Genomic DNA, 20,228 nt, shown 5'->3' on the forward strand with positions numbered 1-20,228 from the left:
AACAACAGAAAAGCTTATTGCTCACTGTTACTCATTTCATGGCCCTTTCATCTTCTTGAATATCTGGTAGGGCTGCCAACATGAGGAACAGCAGGCAAGTGTGAAAGGCTTGCTCTTTCCCAGAGCTATTATTCAGACAGCCTGAGATATGAAATCACCTTGAGTCCAGTAACAGGAACAGCCTGCTGGAACTTTCTCAGGGCACAGGTGTGGACTTTTTGGATTGCAAGGCCAGGCTCAGGTGTTCAGGGAGATGATTTTTTGAATGCTGTCAGCAGTTAAGTAAGTTTCAGTTTAGACTTGTGGTTCCCAACACATGCCCCACAGAGGGGCAATTTAATTTTTAAGAGGGGCAATTTGAGAATGAGTTATTAACAGTGAATGGCCTTTTAGGCTTCCTTTTAGGCACCAGGATTTTAGAGATGTTTAGGTGGGACATGGCCAAGAAAAGTTTGGGAACCACTGGTTTAGGCATTCTAGATCAGGCATCCCCAAACGTCGGCCCTCCAGATGTTTTGGACTACAATTCCCATTGTCCCTGACCACTGGTCCTGTTAGCTAGGGGTCATGGGAGTTGTAGGCCAAAACATCTGGAGGGCCGCAGTTTGGGGATGCCTGTTCTAGATTATCTACTCAGGCAGCTCATGACTCTGGTATTAGTCACTTTGGTGGCATCATTCTTGTTTGCAACTCTTACAGGTTGTTGTCCATATGGGCAATGACCAAGTCAATGCACAAGCAGGAAAGCTTCCATTTGTTGAGCTGAATGTCCTCTTCCACCCTCCCCTGTATGCTCCTTGTAGTTGTACCTTGCACCCCAGATCTGCTTTGGGTTCCCCCCCCAACCCTGTAAGAGAAGATGGGAGAGGTGCAGGGGCACATGGGAGAAGGAAAGGGAGAAATGGACCAGGTACACATAATATATAGTTATGAGTTTGGGTGGGATCGTTCTGGATGAAACTGTGGGTCACTTCCAGGGCTGGCCAATCCATGAGGTGAGATGAGGCAGTTGCCTTGGAGTGGAAGGCTCTGGAAAGATGGGAGGGGTGGCAGACCCAGCCTCCGTGAAGCATGGCCTGTGCTTGCTGACCTCCCCCACTCTTCTGTGTGCTTAACCCCCCTGCCAACAACAGGTGACAGGAGGTGCGTAGATGGGTGCCTGGCTTCAGGTGTGCAATGGAGGAGGAGCAGGTGGGTGGGAGTGCTGTGGGTGCTCAGTGGTGAGGGGGTGGCATTTTCTGTTTTGCTTCTAGCCCTTCCAAACCTTAGAATGGTATGGCATGAAGATATGGTTTTATGGTTGCTTCACCCTGTTCCTTGCTCAACCCACAGTTGTATTATCCATGCCACTGCAAAGTTGGTGAAAACAAACTCACCTAGATGGCAGAATGAGAGCATTCTGGAGCTTTAGCTGTCTAACACACAAAGTGCCTTAGAAGCTAAACTAATGCTGTCATTTTTTTCATAAAAACATCTTTTAACCCTAAACTTCAAGCTACATTCCCCTTGAATATTCCAAGGACCTTGAAAAACGCAAACATGTAGCTACCTTGGAAAGTTGTCTCCATCTTTGCAGAACACCTCCTCAAACCACATAATATGAAGTGTTGTGATTCAGGGGCTACTGCATGAATATATTTTATACAGCGAATAGAGAGCAGCTAGCATTCTTTTGCATTACAGCAGGTATGAGCACTTGGTCTCTGAGGGAGTCAGAATTATAATGGGGCAATCATAATGAGCAATTCATTGATAAAATCCCACTAAGCTTCAGTTAGCCCTGGAGGACGTGGCTGATGAAAGCCTGGAAAACCACAGTGCCCACTTGGATGCCGAACGGCATATAGAGATGTTCAAAGTTGCCATTCGTCCCCGTCCTACATCCGGATAGGATTGTATCCCCGCCTCAAGTCCACTTTAGTGTGTATTCGCGCTGTGCGCAGCTGTTCCAGCCCGCCTCCTTCCCCCTCGCTCTACTCGCCTTCCATTCCCTTCTCTCCCCTTGACTTTCTCTGCCTGCCGCTGTCCGTGGTTCTGAAACAGAGCGCGGAAGAGAGAACGGGGGAAGCAACAGCAGGGAGGAGCTTCGAAGGGCATATGGCAGCCGCCGCTTAGAAACCGAGAGATTAGGGAAAAGGAGGAGGAGGAGCCACAGCTAAGTAACCTTCAGGCTCTCAGGGAGCAGATCAGAACATAAACTTAACAGGCATTCTGGAGACCTGTCGACTGAAGCCCGGGAAGGGTCTCTGAGTCTAGAGCTACTTCCCAGAGGTACCGGCTAGGATTGGGAAGCCAAGCCTGCAGCCCCAATTCCCCAGCTTCAGAGCATCTACCCGCTGCTACCCCTCCCATTTCCCGGCGTAAGGAAGCAGTCAGCATGCTGAGCGTCTGACTTTCACCTCCTAGGACCCCTGTCCAGTGCTGACCCTTACCACCTGTTTCCTAGAAGAAACAGCCCACCCTAGGAGTCGCCATGGGGAAGATGCTCCCAGCCCAGGAGGCAGCAAAAATCTACCACACCAACTATGTGAGGAATGCCCGAGCCATGGGGGTCCTGTGGGCCCTGTTCACCCTCTGCTTTGCTGTGATCATGGTGGTGACTTTCATCCAGCCCTACTGGATCGGGGACAGCATTGATACACCACAGGCCGGCTACTTTGGCCTTTTCTCCTACTGCATTGGCAATGCCCTTACAGGGGAACTCATCTGCAAGGGCAGCCCACTGGACTTCGGCACCATCCCCTCAAGTGCCTTCAAAACGGCCATGTTCTTTGTGGGCATCTCAACCTTCCTCATCATTGGCTGCATCTTCTGCTTCAGCCTCTTCTTCTTCTGCAACGCAGCCACTGTCTTCAAGGTGTGCGCTTGGATGCAGCTGGCAGCATGTGAGTGGGGCTTAGGGGACCTGGAGGGAGAGGGGAAGACACGCTTGTAAGAGTCACACACCTGTGCTAATGGGAGTAGCCTCAGGGCCAAGCAATATCATTTTTGGGACAACATAGCTCTTTGCCTCTGTTTCCCAAAGGCCACCTGTGTAGATATAATTCAAATCTGCTGGTGGCCATTTTGGATTCACACTACATTGGCACCAACACAAACCAGGTTTTGGAACATTTAATTTGCTGCTGAAGCTCCCAGTACATAATATGGTAAGTGAAATTGGTTTTGCAATGTATTTATCAGTTCCTTAGAGCAGTGTTTCTCAACCAGTGTGCCTCCAGATGTTTTGGGACTACAACTCCCATCATTCCTGACCACTGGTCTTGCTAGCTAGGGATGATGGGAGTTGTAGTCCCAAAACATCTGGAGGCACACTGGTTGAGAAACACTGCCTTAGAGGAAATAAAGCACATCCAACTTCTTATACAAGTGGTTGCCCAGATTACATGGAGGCAAACCCAAAATTGTCACTGAAGGGAGCTGCAGCCAATCATTGCTCCCTGATCAGTGCACCTATATGCTTCATATGATGAATGAATCCTTGTAGAATTCATATTTTCTTATTTTTGAACGTGCACTTAAATATGCAATATGTGAAGTCTTCCATATGCACCTTTTTGCCTTAAATTTCCAGAGGGGTAGGCAGGTCAGTCTATTGCCATGCAAACGATGAAGTCTTGTGGCACCTCAAAGACAAACAAATTCATTATGGCATAAACTTTTGTGGACTACAGTCAACTTTCTACTCTCTGTAGATTATCCTGTTTAATCTGGTGTTTACGTAATGAATAAGAGTGACTGCCCAATTAAGCCCAGCTAGTAATGGCAATGTCCAAGGGAAGGCACAGCTAGGATTTGGTGAAGCTTTTAGCTGTCCAGACTCAGTCCTGCTATGTCTGTGCAATTCTACAGGCAGAAGAAGTTGACATATAATCAAGACACTTGAAACCTTTTGAAATATTTACACCAGTGAGAAATGTTGATAGCCTTCTTACATTACCTGCAGAGTTCTGCTTCAACAGGTGGAAGATACATTTGGTGAGAGACATTGGTGGCACAAACCAAGATGAACAACAGTGTATTTTGTGGTTTTATATTCTGATTTTATCCTGTGAGCTGCCCCAATACCTGTGGGTATAGGGCAGTATACAAATAATAATAATAATAATAATAATAATAATAATAATAATAATAATAATAATAATGGAAGCCTCTGGTTCCAGTCTCCAAAGCTTGGGAGTCAGAGGCTTGAAAAGGCCCACAAGTGTCTCACAGTGACCAAAGAGGAGAAACACAGGAGGAAAATAAAAGAATGGTTAAGCAGGGGTATGTGTGTATTTAATGATTTCATGTGCAAAATTTCATGTTTCATGTTGCCATATTGGCTGCCAAGAAAGATGCCAAATAGTAGCATTGATCTATTTTATGATACTCACTTGCATAACTGTAGGAGACTATTTAAAGGGGTCAGCAACCTTTTTCAGCCGTGGGCCAGTCCACCGTCTCTCAGACCATGTGGTGGGCTGGACTATATTTTGAAAAAAAATTGAACGAATTCCTATGCCCCACAAATAATCCAGAGATGCATTTTAAATAAAAGGACACATTCTACTCATGTAAAAACATCAGGCAGGCCCCACAAATAACCCAGAGATGGATTTTAAATGAAAGCACACATTCTACTCATGTAAAAACACATTGATTGAGAAGGTGATTGGGCCACATTCGGCCCACGGGCCTTAGGTTGCCTACCCCTTTAAACCATGTCTTCATTTTACCAGTTTAGTATCTTAATCCCATACATGACCAGTGAACCCATTTATTCTGAACTGGAGGCTCATTGAACTTATTTACCAAAGACTTACAAAATTGTCTGAGATCTCAGGGTGTGAAGAATGAACCTCTGCTTTCTGAAAAGATAACATTTATACATTTCAGTGTAATCTGGGAGATAAGGTCAAATCAAACTGTGCATGGCACATTAAGTAGAAGTCCCAGCAGAGACACCAACTAAGCTCTAAGGCATGAAGGCATATGGGTTATAATGAAGAGGAAGCTTATGGGAAGCTAATAAATCACAGTTTTCTTTCTTTATAAACTCCATCCTAAGGAGAAAGCAGTGCCAAAGAGTCTTCATCATGTTATGGCACTGTAGTCTAGGCTATCACATTTCCTAGTGGCAGAGATCAATTGTGTCAGCAAGCAAGCAAGACAGAAAGAAGGCAGCACATTTATTACTGACATGAAAGAATGCTTTGCAACAGAGGTTATACTGTCCTCTTGATGCACTGGTGTATAGTAGTATATCAAACTACTATAACTATGACCATGTGGTTGCTTTAGGGAATCAATTGCTGCATGTCCCAGCTCCTGCCAACCTAGCAGTTCAAAATCACATCAAAGTGCAAGTAGATAAATAGGTACCGCTACAGCGGGAAGGTAAACAGCGTTTCCATGTGCTGCTCTGGTTTGCCAGAAGCAGCTTTGTCATGCTGGCCACATGACCTGGAAGCTATACGCCAGCTCCCTCGGCCAATAATGCGAGATGAGCGCGCAACCCCAGAGTCAGTCACGACTGGACCTAATGGTCAGGGGTCTCTTTACTTTTATCTGCTGCATGTCACAGGAAGCAACATTCACAATGGATATTAACAGAACCTTACTGGATGCCTTTTCTACCACACTTGCCAGTGATGAAAAATGCTTGTGCAGCCCAGAAGGGCTTGTGTTAACATACAAATAATGATTCCATGACAACAGAAGCACTTAAACAAGTCTAATTCAGAACAGCAATGCTACATAAATGAACCCTATTCCATACTTATGCAGTAATCATGGCTTATTTGGTTTTGTTTACAGCTTGGTTTGTTTGGATGAGTCATCTTGAGCTCTTTGCTCCATTAGCAGCTTCTGTTCTCCTTGCAGGAGAGGTTAATGATCTGTAGATATCTCATTAGTGGCTGAGCAGTCTTTTCTACAGGCTGGCCTAGGCGGATTGTCAGTCCCATTCAGCACTTGGATTCTACTTTGAAGGGAATGGAACACCACAAATGCATATTACTATTTTAACCCTTTAACTTTCATAGTTTTCCCCAAAGATTAATGTAATTCAGAGTTATTAGAGGTGCCAGGAAAAATCCACAGTTCTTTCTCACAGAGCTACTATTACAGGATTCTCTAAGGAGCAGAAATTGACCAGTCTATTAGATTAGCTATACCATATCTGTAGTGTAGATAAAATGCCCTAACACAATTAAAAGGTAAAGGTAAAGAGACCCCTGACCATTAAGTCCAGTCGCAGATGACTCTGGGGTTGTGGCGCTCATCTCGCTTTATTGGCCGAGGGAGCCGGTGTACAGCTTGCGGGTCATGTGGCCAGCATGACTAAGCCGCTTCTGGCAAACCAGAGCAGCACACGGAAACGCTGTTTACCTTCCCGCCGGAGCGGTACCTATTTATCTACTTGCACTTTGATGTGCTTTCGAACTGCTAGGTTGGCAGGAGCTGGTTGTAGTGTAGTGAAGGACCTGGTGCTGAAAATTGCTTCCACACATTCATATCATCACTAGTTAAGCTAACATAGAACTGTGCCCATCAAAGGCAGAGACGCTGAATGGCAATGACCTTCTCAATGCTGTGGAGATGAGTGGCAGTTTGCAAGAGATTCTGCCTTGTGTCACCATTGATGCAACACTGAGCAAAAGCACTCCATTTGTGTCATTTGGCTCTCTTCATTTTCATTCAGCCTCTCTTCCCCCTCCTTCCCACAATTTCTGGGAGAGATTTGAGACATTACTGGAACCAAGATTATGTTCAAAAACTTTCTTGCACCAAACATCCTGAATGAGACAAGATGCCATCTCGTTTGGCCTGCAGTCATCTATTTGGAAATCTTATTAATGCAGAGCATCTTTCCCTGCAGGTGCAGGCTTGGCAATAGGCTGCCTGCTCTACCCCGATGGCTGGGACTCACCCGAGGTGAAACGTATGTGTGGTGAGAAGACGGACAAATACACACTGGGTGTGTGCACAGTGCGCTGGGCATACATCCTTTGCATCATTGGGATCTTGGACGCCTTCATTCTCTCCTTCTTGGCATTTGTGCTTGGCAACCGGCAAGACAATCTCCTTCCATCAGACTTCCAAGTGGATAATAAAGGTGATCCTATTGTGTGTATGGACCCTCTCAGGGCAGACACCACCCTCCAACAGACTAGTACCTTGTAGGATAGCATTAGGCATGCATTCAGAAGTGCCAGGGCTATGGGATATGATGAGGGAATGGTGGTTCTGAGCTGTGCTTAACTGCATAGCTTACCCAGATGAGTGCTCATGCAGTGGGTAATTTGAGTTTATTTCAGTTATTACCTTTATATCCAGCCTTTCTTCCAAGGTGAAACTCCGACTGGCAAATAGTATCCAACTTGCCTCCCATCCAGGTACTGACCACACCTGCTTTACTGGAGCATAGTTGCTTCATCAAGTGGTGGTGGGGAGCTCAGACCTTGTGCCATGGTACAGGGAGAAAGCAAGTATTTAATAGAGAGGGCTTACTAGAGGGGTGCACATGGCAAGGCTTCTGCATAACTATATCCCTGAAAAACAGCCTGCAATGCAAATGCTTCTGCATGAATGCAAAAAACCCAAGCACATGTCTACAACTCCAAGCAAGCTTCTAGCACGTGTAGCTATGACTCTCCCCCTAAAGATATATGTTTGCTAGATACTAAACAGCACTGCAATAGCTCTATGGACGGATGATCCATCTTTTCCTCATTGCCCATCATCTTTCAAAGCCCTGCTCATCCATGGAATTCAGGTCTAGTTAGTTATGATGAAGCTGATACACTTCCAGTGCAGTCCTTATTGGTACATTGGGTACTAAATTGAGCCAGTTCTCATTAACTGCAAGCGCCTGGCAAATATAGAAAGGGAGCGACATCCTTTTTGCATATACTGTATAATCATGGCTAGTGATGGCTTTCAATTTAGTACTAGCGGTTCAGGCTGCACATCACGCATCTTCTCCCCTCCCCGAGTGTGGGCTTGTGTGCATCTTTGGGGCCATGAAACAGGGGCACTTTAACAGTAGTCATGAGGCTGGATACTTTTCAGGGTCACCATTTGAATGTTGTTGTTTTTGTCTTGCAGAAGAAGGAAATGAATGAAGACAAACAACCTCAAGTGTACCTTGATTGAAGTGGGCGACATACACATTCCAACTATGAAGCTGGAGTCCAGAAGGCTGCTTGATACGCGCTCCCAGGCTTTTATTGCCTGCAAACATTCAGTTGCGCAATGACACAAAACCAGACACCACAAAAAAAGGGGGACGGGGACGAGGACTCCTTTTGGAAAACTAACCCTTCTTTCTCCAGAAAGATCACCTACTAGATTCTCAAAACCTTTGCCAAGAACTATACCCAAATATTCTTGAACTGAAGATCTGCTATGCAAGAATCAACATATTCATGACATTCTCTTATAACCGAGGGATCCAATCAATCAAGAGACAACGCAGGCATATAATTAGTAACAAGCAGCCTATGCAAAGTAATCTGTTCTCTCCTTTGTTTACATGAAGCCAGAGTGGAAAGCCACAAAAGTAATTGAGGCCCAATGGCAGGCATGCCCAGGAGGATAGTAGACTTCCTTCTTTGAAGAATGACTTTCTATCCTGCACTATAGAGTGATCGTGAAACTTCCTTCTAGTCATGAGTTTGCTGTGCATCAAGGAGAGCTGGTGACCATGGAGAATATCTCTTGTTAGGTGTGCAGTTGCTTGCAGTTTTCTGAATTTGGTCTTTTATTCTGTTCTTATGTTCAGTGTAGCCTGCTGAGGTTTTCCGTAAAGCATAGATGAAAGAAATCTGCAGCAAAAATTAGCAGTTCCAACAAGATGCAGTAATACTGGCACCCAAGGAAAATAGGTATATAAGCAAGTCCCAGACATCAGCCACAAAGCTAACCCTCCCCTCCCTTGCCCTTACCAAATATCCCACTAAGATACCAAAAGAACTACAGAACAAGCAAAACATGCTAGTAGTTGGTAATGCATCTCTGCAGTAGGCTCTGTCCACTGCACAGAGCGTATCTGTTCCAAATATGGAAAAGTGGGCAGCAGTATTAGAAATAAGCTCAAATGATAAGATTATGCTAAACAGATCTACTCTGAAACCCAAGCGTATTAACTGGATTTCTCTTCATGGTTAATTATCTGGGACAATTCAAGCATCTCTTCCTGCAACGAGACCAGTTTTGCATTAAGATGATACAGAGTTAAAATAAGCTGCTAGTATTGTAATGTAAATCTTAACTTAAGACAATGATAATCAAATGTCTGATCAATTATGCATTGTGGTTTATGCTTTCAAGAATTAATTTCATCATCTTTACTCCAGCAGTCTAAAAGCAGACCACCATTTCCTGAACTCATCAGCCACCAATATTCTTCGTTTCCTTTTCCTGCCCTGCAGCCATGCAACTACATCACTATATCCCCATAACACAGCAGTGCTTGGATTTAATTTAAGCTTCTCACTGTCTCACAGCCTGTTCAGATAAGAGGCTCTACTGTACAAAACCTGTGGATGAATATAGACAGCATATCAAAAGTACCTGTGGATTATTTAATAACCTGTTTATTGTGCTGCTGCATATACAAAGAAAAAAAGACAATGCACCCAATAGAAAGAATAAAAATGTATTTTTTTCCTTCAGGTTTTAGAACGACAAAACAAGTACAAATCTGTTAGTGAGCACTTTATGGCAATTTGGAAGTTGAGTGAATCCAATGTGAGCCCCCAAATATGTAGGCGATCCTGACAAGCTACCTCTTGTATTATCCCAGAACTTCTCTCTTAGTGCAAAAGAGGTGGCAGCAGCCTTCTTCGGTGGAGAGGAACCAATATCAAAACCCAAGAGATGCAGCCCCCACACCTAGGAGCATTTTGTTCCATTCAGATAGGCAAGATGTTGACGCAAACTAGGTTGCATCGACACCGGAAATTCAATTCTCCCTGCCAGCAAGTTTTCACAGTATTTAAAAAGAAAGTATGTATCTATACATTCTATTTCGATCCTTACAGTCAAGCAAAGAAGTGCTTCTTGGAGGTGAAGATGATACTTTGGATAACAGAAGTATCATTTAAAACTATTAGAATCTTTTCCTTTTCATCTTAAGATTGTACAAAGAGAACATTGCTTAAGATCTCCTAAATGGACATGCAGCACAGATTTTGCAAAAGCCTCAGTCAGGTATAATATGACAGTGCAGCCAAATTCGAAAGTGAAGGAGGTATGATGGTTAAACTTCCATTAAAAATAAAGTAAAATAAAACTGCACCAGATTTTTTTTGCAAAGGATAACGAGGGTTTAAGATGACTATAAACTGGGATTTCTACAAAGAGAAAACAACCAAGAAGAGTGCTTTACTGCTGGTAGCTTTTGCATTGAATTGTCCCTCAGAGTGCCTTCAATTCTGAGTCCTCCAGCAGTCTCCAGCCTGGGAGAATTTTGCAATCTCAAAGGCCTATTTGGTCCATGGGAAGTCTCCAAACCTTACATTTGAGCAAGATGCTGGGGATTTAGAAAACAAAAAACAAACCTGGGAAAACCTAGGAGATACTCATTGTAAAACTAGCAAGAGTTACATATCTTTCTAATAAAATAAAAAGCCTACAAGAGTCAGTCACAGCTAACCCCTTTTCCTAGGAGTTTACAAGCTTGCGTTGTATATACTCTGCTGAGCAACAATGGCTGTAATGATTCTGGAGAACAGAATTTGACACTTTCTCTCTAGGGGTGGGTGGGGAAGATTCAAACTACTCTGTCCCCCTAGATTATTTGTTCTGCTGTTAATACATAGGAAGAAATTCTATTCGAAAGGGAATTTCTAGAGTCCAGCACCTTGGACAGTTAACAGGGTATATATATCATGACATTCATTAACCTTTGGAAATAGGGTGATTGACAGTCTGGGCACAGTTGGAAAGACAGCCCCCAATATTACCTTTCCTTATTGTTGAAAAGGAAGAACATATCCTATTTTTCCAGACTGAAAACGTAACTGCTCTCTCCTAAAAAGGCAATTTCACCCAAGGCCAACAAGGCCCCTATGGAAAAAGTGGTCTGCCACCGGCTGGATCACCTCCTGGCTTTTGTAGCAGAAACCATGCCATCATTTTGGGCCACTGTACACTGTTGGCAAGCCCCGTATTGCCTGGGGCTGCATGTTGGGCAAGTCTGGCACTGAACCTGGCCAACCTGGCTGCCCCTCTGCAGCCAACAAATGCATAGAGCCATACTTGTAAAGGGACAGTGACCTCTACCAATGTCGGCTGCCTTTGTTTTCCATGTGAAACTTACTCGAGTTCACATGCTACGGCTTTGGAGAGCGGCTTATTTCACGGGACTCAGAAACTCAAGTGAACATTGAGGGGACAAAAGAAAATGGTGCTAAAAAGAGAGAGATACAGTTGATAAGAGGTCGTTTCAAAGGATTAAATGGCTAAAACTAGAGAGAAGTACACCTGAAAAGAATAGCGAGAAAAAAGGAGAGTTACCCAGGCAGCAGAGCAGACACCTAAGGAATGAGTCGAGTCAAGTTCAGTGCTCCACATGGAGCTACCACCTTGGTGCCATCTGCCATTCCTCCTCTTACTGCCAGCAACTGGATGCGCACTAAGAAAATGACTCCCAGAGTCAGTGAGCTAAGGAGGGATTCACAGCTCTTCACATCCCCCTTGGGATGACTGCAATATAGTTAAGGGAGTGTGTCCCAATGGAGATTTCCCCACACCTTCAGGGTTAAGTACTTGAGTAAGGAAGAGAGTCAGGGGTCATTTCACATTCCTGTAAAAACTCTTTGGCAAACGCCAATCACGGCAAAACATATTGGACGCCCACTGGCTGACAATAGTCCCTACTGAGTCGAGTACACAAACTCACATGAACGGTTAGATTTATCTAAAATCTCAAAAGCCCTCAAGGAGGAGCTTCACTCTGAAAATCAACAAGGAAAAAATTGACCTGGGAGGAGAGGGAAGGGGCAGCTGGGACATCTAGGTGTGTGTATATATTATGCTGTAAACCCAGTTATAGGGCCAATACATCTAGGAGTTGAGCCAGGGGTGCCTGAGACACTGTGCTGCTGTAGCTCTCTTCTCAGGATTCAGTTCCAGCATAGGTAATAAGAAGTCTGTGAATGCAGCTGCCTCGTCTTGGGACCACTCGTATTTCTCCACCAAAACTTCAAAAAGGCCCCATGGCTTCAGTTTGGTGATGTGCTTCAGATCACCTGAGAACAATGACAGGAAGATTAACAAGGCTCACATTAACATGAACAGGAAGGCCAACAGAACGGTTATCAGGATTCTAACGCTCCCTTCTATATGATATTGCTCAATAGAAAAAAGAATATTTTTTCTCTTTCAAATTTAACACCCAGCGCAAGGCAGGTTGTAAAGTATGGACTGTATGAAGTAGTGATAGCTAGGCAGCATTGTGCCAAATATGGACTACACTTTAAGGAAGTGTCTGGGCTCTGGGAACTTTTTTGAGAAGTCTGGTATTCCATGTTCTCTGTCTTCCTAACTTTCCAAAAAGCCTAAATCCCAATCCAGTTGGCTGAATGTTATTTCCAGAAAAAGAAACATGCCAGTGAATACAAGCTCCCTTAACAGCTCCCTTCCTTGGCATCCTTCCTAAAGATGATGCCATTTACTGACGTGATGTTCAAGTGATGCTACATATATCCAGAGCTTTACTCAGCCTGTGATATTTTCATGCAGCAATTTGCATCATAGCAAGACAATGATAACTGGATATACAAAGGCTTATAATTAGGTACAAAACAGGTTGCTTTAGCCCTGCCCACCCTTCCTACTGCCACATGGGGTGGAAGACAGAGTAGGCTTGCCAAATGTCAAGAAAATTCCTGACATGTCCTGTTTTTTTGGTGTAAAAATGGCATGGGGGATTTTGCCAAATTGGTAAAATGTCAGGGAAAACCCAGATGTATGGCAATGTGATGCAAAAAGCAGCCGAAACAGCTCCACTACTTTTTGGGAAGGTCTTTCTTTAAAAAACCCAACACCTTTGTGAGTGTTCTGAAATATGGCAACCCTGTTTCTGAGATTTCATGTGGCACAAAGTCTCCCAATCTTGACACACTTCAGAAGTGCAGTTTATGATCCTGTTTAGTTCTAGACTTGGAGATGAGTAAGATGCCCAAGTAAGTGGCCCCCAAAACTTGCCAAATACACACTGTTTTTAATTTGTTATTTGAAGTTGAAAAATGTACAAACATAGTCACATCTCTTTATTACAATAGCCCTATCTTCTTCTCTTTCATTTGTGCATTATCCCTTTAGAGTCTAAAGTGGGCGGGAGGGCGGGACGGGACTGGAATCAGCCAATGAGCTAGCTCTACAACTGGCCCATGCTCCACAGACCCTTTCTGGCAGGTTTGCAGCCAATCATCAGGTGGTCACACTTCAAAGGAAGAATTAGGAGTGCATTTAAAGTGCGCTCCTGATTCCTCCTTTCTAGGGCTGGGTTTAATTAAAGCTGCAGCTACAAAAGAAGCATCTGCTGCTGTTGCCGCTTTCCCTGCTGGAAGCGGAGCTTGCATCTGGTGCTAAATTCAGTGAGAGAGCAAGCCCTCCACATGGCAGGCATCAGCTGCACTCTGGAGCTCCTAAGCGGAACTAATCCAGATGTGGTTTGCATTGGGTGCCAAATTTTAAAGGTGTAGAAAGCAAGCCCTGCTTGAAGATGATCCGTAACTCACAGCAACACTCCACAATTGTTCCTTTACAGCCACGGGTGTACCTGCTCTACACCTGCTCTCTTACAATGTCAGGCGGGCAGGACTTGGGATGAAATGGCATAGTGGGTCAAAATGGGACCTCAGTGGGCCTAATCCGGCCTGTGGGCTGAAGCTTCCTGACCAGCGGCCCAAGGGGCTCCAATGGTTAAAGAAGTTTGACTTTGTTTCCAATGAATGAAAAGTAGAAATGATTATAAGCAAATGGGTAACCCTCCCTGCTGTTGCTCATATACATCAGCAAAGTAAAGGAGCCCTTTTTATTATAACAGAAAACAAACAAGCAAAAGAATAAAAACTAGATATTCCAACTACCCCAGGTCTGGAACCCTCAGCTATTCAACCTCAGATTATTTTCCCCTTACCTTTTTTGGTGAAGAACTCCTTGGAGTATTTTCCAGCCACAATGAGCTTGCGAGGTATTTTCCCCAGAAGTTCTATGATTAATGCAATATGGTCTGTATTCCCCAGGAGAGAGCATGAAAGAAATAATCCATATTAGTTTTAGCACACAATGGCTTTCATCCAGTTGGGATCAATGGGAGAGAAAATCATAAGGAGGCTGACAGGGTGGGGAGGAAAAATGTGCTCCTTCTACCTTCTTCCCTGCTGAATTTGAGTATATGTCCTGTTTCCCCCCCGCCCCCCGGTATTCTATTGCTTTGCCTGCTGGGTCTATCTATTCTGGCAGACATAAATCTGTATATTGGGAATAGTCTTTTTTATGTGTTACCATTCTATTAAGAATATTTCAAGGAACTTAATGCTGTTAAAAACCAACCATTGATTATGTAATAAATGACTAACAGTAACACGCTGGAACAGGCATCCCCAAACTGCGGCCCTCCAGATGTTTTGGCCTACAACTCCCATGACCCCTAGCTAACAGGACCAGTGGTCAGGGAACATGGGAATTGTAGACCAAAACATCTGGAGGGCTGAAGTTTGGGGATGCCTGCGCTGGAACCTAAAACAATCTTTTTAAAAATCTGATGGGTATTGAAAATGAGCTGCGTAATGTACCAGTAGACTCCAGCAGACCAGTATTAAAAGCTCTCAACAGATCTAGATCTCTTTTTCAGGTCTTGCTTTGTAGAGCTAGAACTTCCAACCCCCCTTGCATAGGAACTATGTGCAGAAATAATTTAAAATACTAGAAGTAGTAGGTGCTCACCTTCATCCCTTGAGTAATCTTCTCCAGAGTGAGGCTCAAACAGATAGTCCCCCGTAGCCAGTTCGAAGGCCTGAACAAGGAAATGTCAGACAACTTTCAGGGTCTTTGGGGGGAATACAGTCATTCAGTATAAAAGCCACAATCCTAATCACACATTAGGGTGTAGAAAAAAGGAATCCACTCTAAATTATGGTGCTGAAAGAGTATCATGAATAATTCAGGGTTCTTTTAGTCAACCAATTTTGATTCAAAACAAGGTCCATATCTCAGAGTGCCTTGCTCACCAAAGTGCTGATACTGAACACAGACATATTACTGGTTAGGCTTTAGACCTGTAAATTACTTTGACCATGAAGTCTGAAACAAGCAAGCCTTACCAAACATTGGCAATGTACTGTAGTAATATTTTTTTAAAAGTAAAATGCTTGCTTCTATTAAATGAAAAGCTTCATTTAATTTCTAATAGCCCGCTTCATTTCATTTCAGGGCAGTATGGATATAACAAATGCACGGATACAACACACAACGAAACCAAGAAAACAGCAGACAAAACTTTAAAACGGATTCAAACGTACTACCAGCTTATTGCAATTTAACAGTCATTTAATTATTCCTGCAGAATTCCACAACTGACACCACTTCAAAGATTTAGACAATGTGATTGAACTTACCATGCAGGCTGTACTCCAAATATCAGCTGGGGTGCTATAACCGGCTCCAATTAGTACTTCCAAGGATCGGTATTGCCGTGTCTGAATGTCCTCAGTGAAATGTTTATGCTTTGGGTTTAAGATGAGAGATCAGAGGAGATTCCAGAGACCATGTAGAGTATGTACTAGGCAATGAATATGTCTCAGAAATAAATCCCAGCAAATTCAATGGCATGTATAGGCACTAGCTGATGTCAACAGAGCCCCTAGTGTTGCTATTAGAGGACAGATCTGCAAGATGTAACATAGCTCTCAATTATCTGGTGCTCATTCCTTTACTTGGTCTGCCCTCCCTCACCCTCATCTTCCCTTCTGCCTACCCCAGTGCTAATTAGGATGCTATACAGCATCAACAAAGGCTTGCGATCACTTTTGTGGTTCTAATATGGGGCTGAGACAAACTTGGGTACTCAATTTGAAGAAGCACCTTGGAAATCAATGTGCCAAAAAAAAAACCCTGACTCTATCTATCCTTGAGTCCAGTCTCAAACATGTTTTGAGATGAATCTGTACTGCTGCCAAACAGAGGATTACTGGATCACTCCCTATGGAATGCTGGGTGCCTGTTGATCACAGCACATGTATTACCACAAGTGATGCTCATATAAAGTGGTACAGACCTTTTGGTTTCAGGTATTACAGGAAATCTCTGCTATTGTATCACAAATTGTACCTTCCTTGCCACAGCGGGCCCTGCTCTCTTATCTTTCCAGAGGAGATGTGTGAACTTCTGTATCAGGAGTTTATTCTTTTTCTTTTGCTGGCTGTGAAGCTGTAGGTTGCTCAGCATTGGAACCAGAGCTCCCCCTTCACTTTGGAGGAACGGTGGAACCAAATTTGGAACCTTCCATTATTAGAAAAGCCAACTTACATAATCAGGCTATGTACAGGCTTGATTGAAGTGGACAGATTAGTTTAGAATACTGCTTGCATACACTGACCCCCCTGGTAACCAACTAACTTGCTGCAATGAACTGATCCAACAGTGTCACATGAACTCTCAATGTTACATTGAAGATGTGCCGCCTGTAAGAAGCTAGATCTCACTTCTCATTGTAGTCAGCGTATTTTTCAATACCACTACTAACAGTACCACTACTTCGTCAGATACATGTGCATGCACACGGAGGCTTATACCCAGAAGAAACTTAGTTGGTCTCTAAGGTGCTACTGGACAATTTTAAAATTTTATTTATTTATTTCGACTGCGCCAGACCAACACAGCTACCTACCTGAATCTAGTACCACTACTGTTTGGTTTCCTGCTTATTTGGTGGGAATGTGGGGGATCTGTATGAGTGTCTGTGAGTAAGATACAAATTTTTAATAAACAGCATTAATGGGGGGAAATATAAGAGGTATGTTTGCTACATTCACCTGAGCTAACTGCAAAGAGAGATAGCAGTTTCTGTAACAGTATGGAAAGAGCTTTAAAACTTACCACCCAGCACGCATTTCCTAGGTCAGCTATCTTCACTTTGAGCTTATCTGCATTCCCGGGCTCAAGAGGATTAAGGAGGAAATTTCCAGCAGCCGATTTTCCTAGGCACAGCACAAACAATAGCCAGTTAACTACACATGGACAGGCCCACCATCTGCCACGCAAATTCTAAAAGCATCATTGCTTATTAGAGTACTAGTTACTCCTTGTCTGGAGTCAAGTATTAAAATTCCACACCAATGAGTTGGTTTGGATGTCACTATAAACCGTGGCTTAATGCAACAGGAAATACACAAGCCTTGAGCTCATGTGCTTCCCCCTCCTCCTTCAGTGCTACTGTAAGTGGAAGACCAGAAGCTCTTGCTTCCGTTTGTGATCAATCACAGCTTGTCACTTATTCTAAACCTGGCAAATTGTGGTTGACTTCTAACTATTTAACTTTTAGAATCTTCAAGCCATATGTTATGGAGAAAGGAAGAACTTTGACAGTTCTCTTTTCTTAGAACCAGGGCCAGCTCTAATAGGGAAGTTTTCACTTCACAATAAAGCACAGTGTAATGGACAGAGAATAAATCAAAGCCAACTCACGCCCTGTCTAATCTCACCTCAGACTTTGCTGGATGACTTTAAACAAGCCATTATCTGGCTTCTCCCTGCCTCTCCCTTCATACAGGGGAAAAACAATACTAGCGTGCTTGATAAGGAATGCTACTGAAAGATTATCATGATCATGTGTGGGAAGTGCTTTGAAAACTTAGGGAATGTTGATAATATATCAACATGATTGTGGCATATTCCATAACACGGTTTGCGTCAAAATTGCACAATTTGTTGCTTATACAGAACCCATGTTCTGTACCTTGGCTGTTCTCAGATGACTCATTATTCTCATTCTCATCCTCCGAACGGATTTCTGCCCTGATGCTCTCTTGCAAATGGCTGATCTGCTGTTCACTAAAATACTGGTCGTCGCTTGAAGTTGCTTGGCATATCATTGAATCTGCAACCTCCGAAATTAAGGGCTTGCAGGAGTCTGATATTCTGGCTTCTGGGACACCGTTACTTTGGTTGTAAGCACAGCTTTCCTCCTCTTCCTCCTCCTCCTGCTCCTGAGAGGGCCTGCTGCAATCATTGGCATTGTGAAGGTCTTCCTCGAGTCTCACTGACACTTGGTTGATGGACTCTGAGAAGGCAGCCATTTGCACCACTCCATTACAGTTGATCTCTGTTATGCATTTCTCAACTCCTTCCATTAAGACAGCTTGCTCTGATACAAGGGAAATGTCATCTAGATAAAACAGAAAAACCAGAAAACCTATTGAGGAGGATGGAGTTATAACTAAACATGTCTTAATGACTAGTGATTAGGTATTAAGTGCTAACAGTATCCAATACTGCAACTGTTCTAACCACTTATAAACAGTGGCTTAAGATGTCCACTACATATGCTGGGAAAATGCAAATTTTTATGCTAACAATAATGATCTGTTAATATTTTCTTTTCCTGTAGAGTTTTTATCGTTACTTGTGTTATGTTTAATGTCTATTGATGATTATGTTAAAACCTCCTCCCTTTCAAAGGATGCATTATTACCAAGTACACCCAAAGCACATATTTTCTAGAAATCCACACCTGTCTTTTCTGGCAGCTCTTCATCTGGAGGGCTCTCTTTTAAGAGCAGCTCAAGTGGCTGTGGAATTTCTTGCTGCTCCTCTTGCTGCTCCTCAGGCCCTGCTTGCAGAGGGATTGCTTCCTTCTCCATCTCCTCAATTTCCTGAATTCGCTTCTCCAGAAGCTCCGCTTGTCGTTTCTGTTTCTTTTTCAATTTCTTTTTCTTATTTTTCGACATTTTGTCAGCCTGTAGGGTAATTGCAAATACACAGGAGTTCAATTTGGCTCATTTTCAGGTTTGCAAGTAAAGGATTGCCACCATAAATCCAGTCTTTCAAACAAACCTCAATCCTATTCTCATAATTCTAGTATGTGCTTGTTAATGATGCACTCCTAAGCTTACTCAGAATTCCTACAGAGTTCAATGGCACTCCCATGTAAGAGGATATAGGATTGCGGCCTAAGTGCAAATTGGAAGATGTCAAACAAAGCCTCTCTGTGGTGAGCACTCTTGGGTGGCAATACCATTTACATAGCAGAAAAATTATCCATAATTATTCTTCCTTGTGCAAATTGCTAGTACTCATTGATAATAACTGACCACATTCTAGATCAGGCATAGGCAAACTCAGCCCTCCAGATGTTTTGGGACTGGGAATTGTAGTCTCAAAACATCTGGAGGGCCGAGTTTGCCTATGCCTGTTCTAGATATTTCAGATATTAAACAAGGAACCTTTGTGCACTACAGACCAGCTCACATCATACTTATTTCATTCAAGTGAGCAGTATGTGTTCATACAAATAAATATAAGATACAAACAGAAAAATCATAGATTGGGTCATCAGAAATTCCTGCAATTGCAGTAGCTAGAAAAATAGCCAAACTATTAACAGTACAACTAAGGCAAAGAAGTGTAACCATTAAGAGAACTGAAATAAATGAAGTGTATATGGCAGCATGCTAAAATCTGAGCCCCTGGAATGGTGGGGAACTGCACTGGAACTGCTCTGTAAAAATACAGTGTACATCCGAATGCAAAGTTTAACTCATTTGTAACATGCACAAGTTATCACACTTACTGGTTTGGGCTGTGGTGCAGTACTCACTGTGAAGTAAAAAAGAAATACAATTAATAAGCCTGTAATCATGCTATTGAAGTGGCATACTACTCAAACTATTCTATAGTTAACAGAAAACTACTTCTGCAACATGACTGCTGTATAGAAAAAAAGGAAAACGTTCTCATCAAGTTATCAACAGATTAAATTCCAACACTGAGTAGCATTAGGAGACAGGCATCTACTTAAATCACTCCTGCAACACCGAGAAGCTGTTCCAAACACTAAATTGTTACCTTCTTATGGAAGCAGAGAGAACTCGATGTCAGATTATTATACATAACAACAATTATGTTATCAATTGCCGGGCCACTCAACCGTTTTCAAAGTAAGGGGAATAATTATATGCAAGTGAGGCAACACAGCAGCACGTACACACTATTTTTAAAAGTGAACTGAGATG

The 20,228-nt window shown here is 43.1% G+C and overlaps 2 protein-coding genes across 6 annotated transcripts in view; one reads left to right on the plus strand and one right to left on the minus strand.

Annotated features, from left to right (window-relative positions):
• Nucleotides 1-1,236: 1,236 nt before the first annotated feature.
• Nucleotides 1,237-15,620, plus strand: LHFPL5 (LHFPL tetraspan subfamily member 5). 4 transcript variants are annotated; one of them, XR_015950831.1, is made up of 3 exons: nt 1,237-2,885; nt 6,863-8,710; nt 15,430-15,620. XR_015950831.1 is itself a non-coding variant. In XM_060277021.2 (3 exons), the coding sequence occupies exons 1-3, from the start codon at nt 2,474-2,476 to the stop codon at nt 8,106-8,108; spliced, it is 666 nt and encodes a 221-aa protein (XP_060133004.2). In that variant the 5' UTR covers nt 1,237-2,473; the 3' UTR covers nt 8,109-11,051. The 4 variants fall into 4 exon arrangements, 2 of the variants coding, with proteins under 2 accessions (XP_060133004.2, XP_034977155.3); XR_015950832.1 differs by lacking the exon at nt 15,430-15,620 and adding an exon at nt 9,342-11,051; XM_060277021.2 differs by lacking the exon at nt 15,430-15,620 and having other exon boundaries at nt 6,863-7,099; nt 8,092-11,051.
• Nucleotides 9,628-20,228, minus strand: part of SRPK1 (SRSF protein kinase 1) — a 37,510-nt gene continuing 26,909 nt past the window's right edge. For both annotated transcript variants that reach the window (XM_035121256.3, XM_088673336.1), the window contains 8 exons: nt 19,787-19,812; nt 18,728-18,953; nt 17,954-18,382; nt 17,095-17,195; nt 15,615-15,722; nt 14,944-15,013; nt 14,135-14,227; nt 9,628-12,239 (listed from right to left, as the gene is read on the minus strand). In XM_035121256.3, coding sequence (XP_034977147.2) covers nt 12,055-12,239; nt 14,135-14,227; nt 14,944-15,013; nt 15,615-15,722; nt 17,095-17,195; nt 17,954-18,382; nt 18,728-18,953; nt 19,787-19,812 — 1,238 coding nt within the window. In that variant the 3' untranslated portion in view covers nt 9,628-12,054. The remainder of the gene's footprint in view (nt 12,240-14,134; nt 14,228-14,943; nt 15,014-15,614; nt 15,723-17,094; nt 17,196-17,953; nt 18,383-18,727; nt 18,954-19,786; nt 19,813-20,228) is intronic.

This window comes from Zootoca vivipara, chromosome 7 (genome assembly GCF_965207765.1).
Source record: "Zootoca vivipara chromosome 7, rZooViv2.hap1.1, whole genome shotgun sequence".
Taxonomy (NCBI): domain Eukaryota; kingdom Metazoa; phylum Chordata; class Lepidosauria; order Squamata; family Lacertidae; genus Zootoca; species Zootoca vivipara.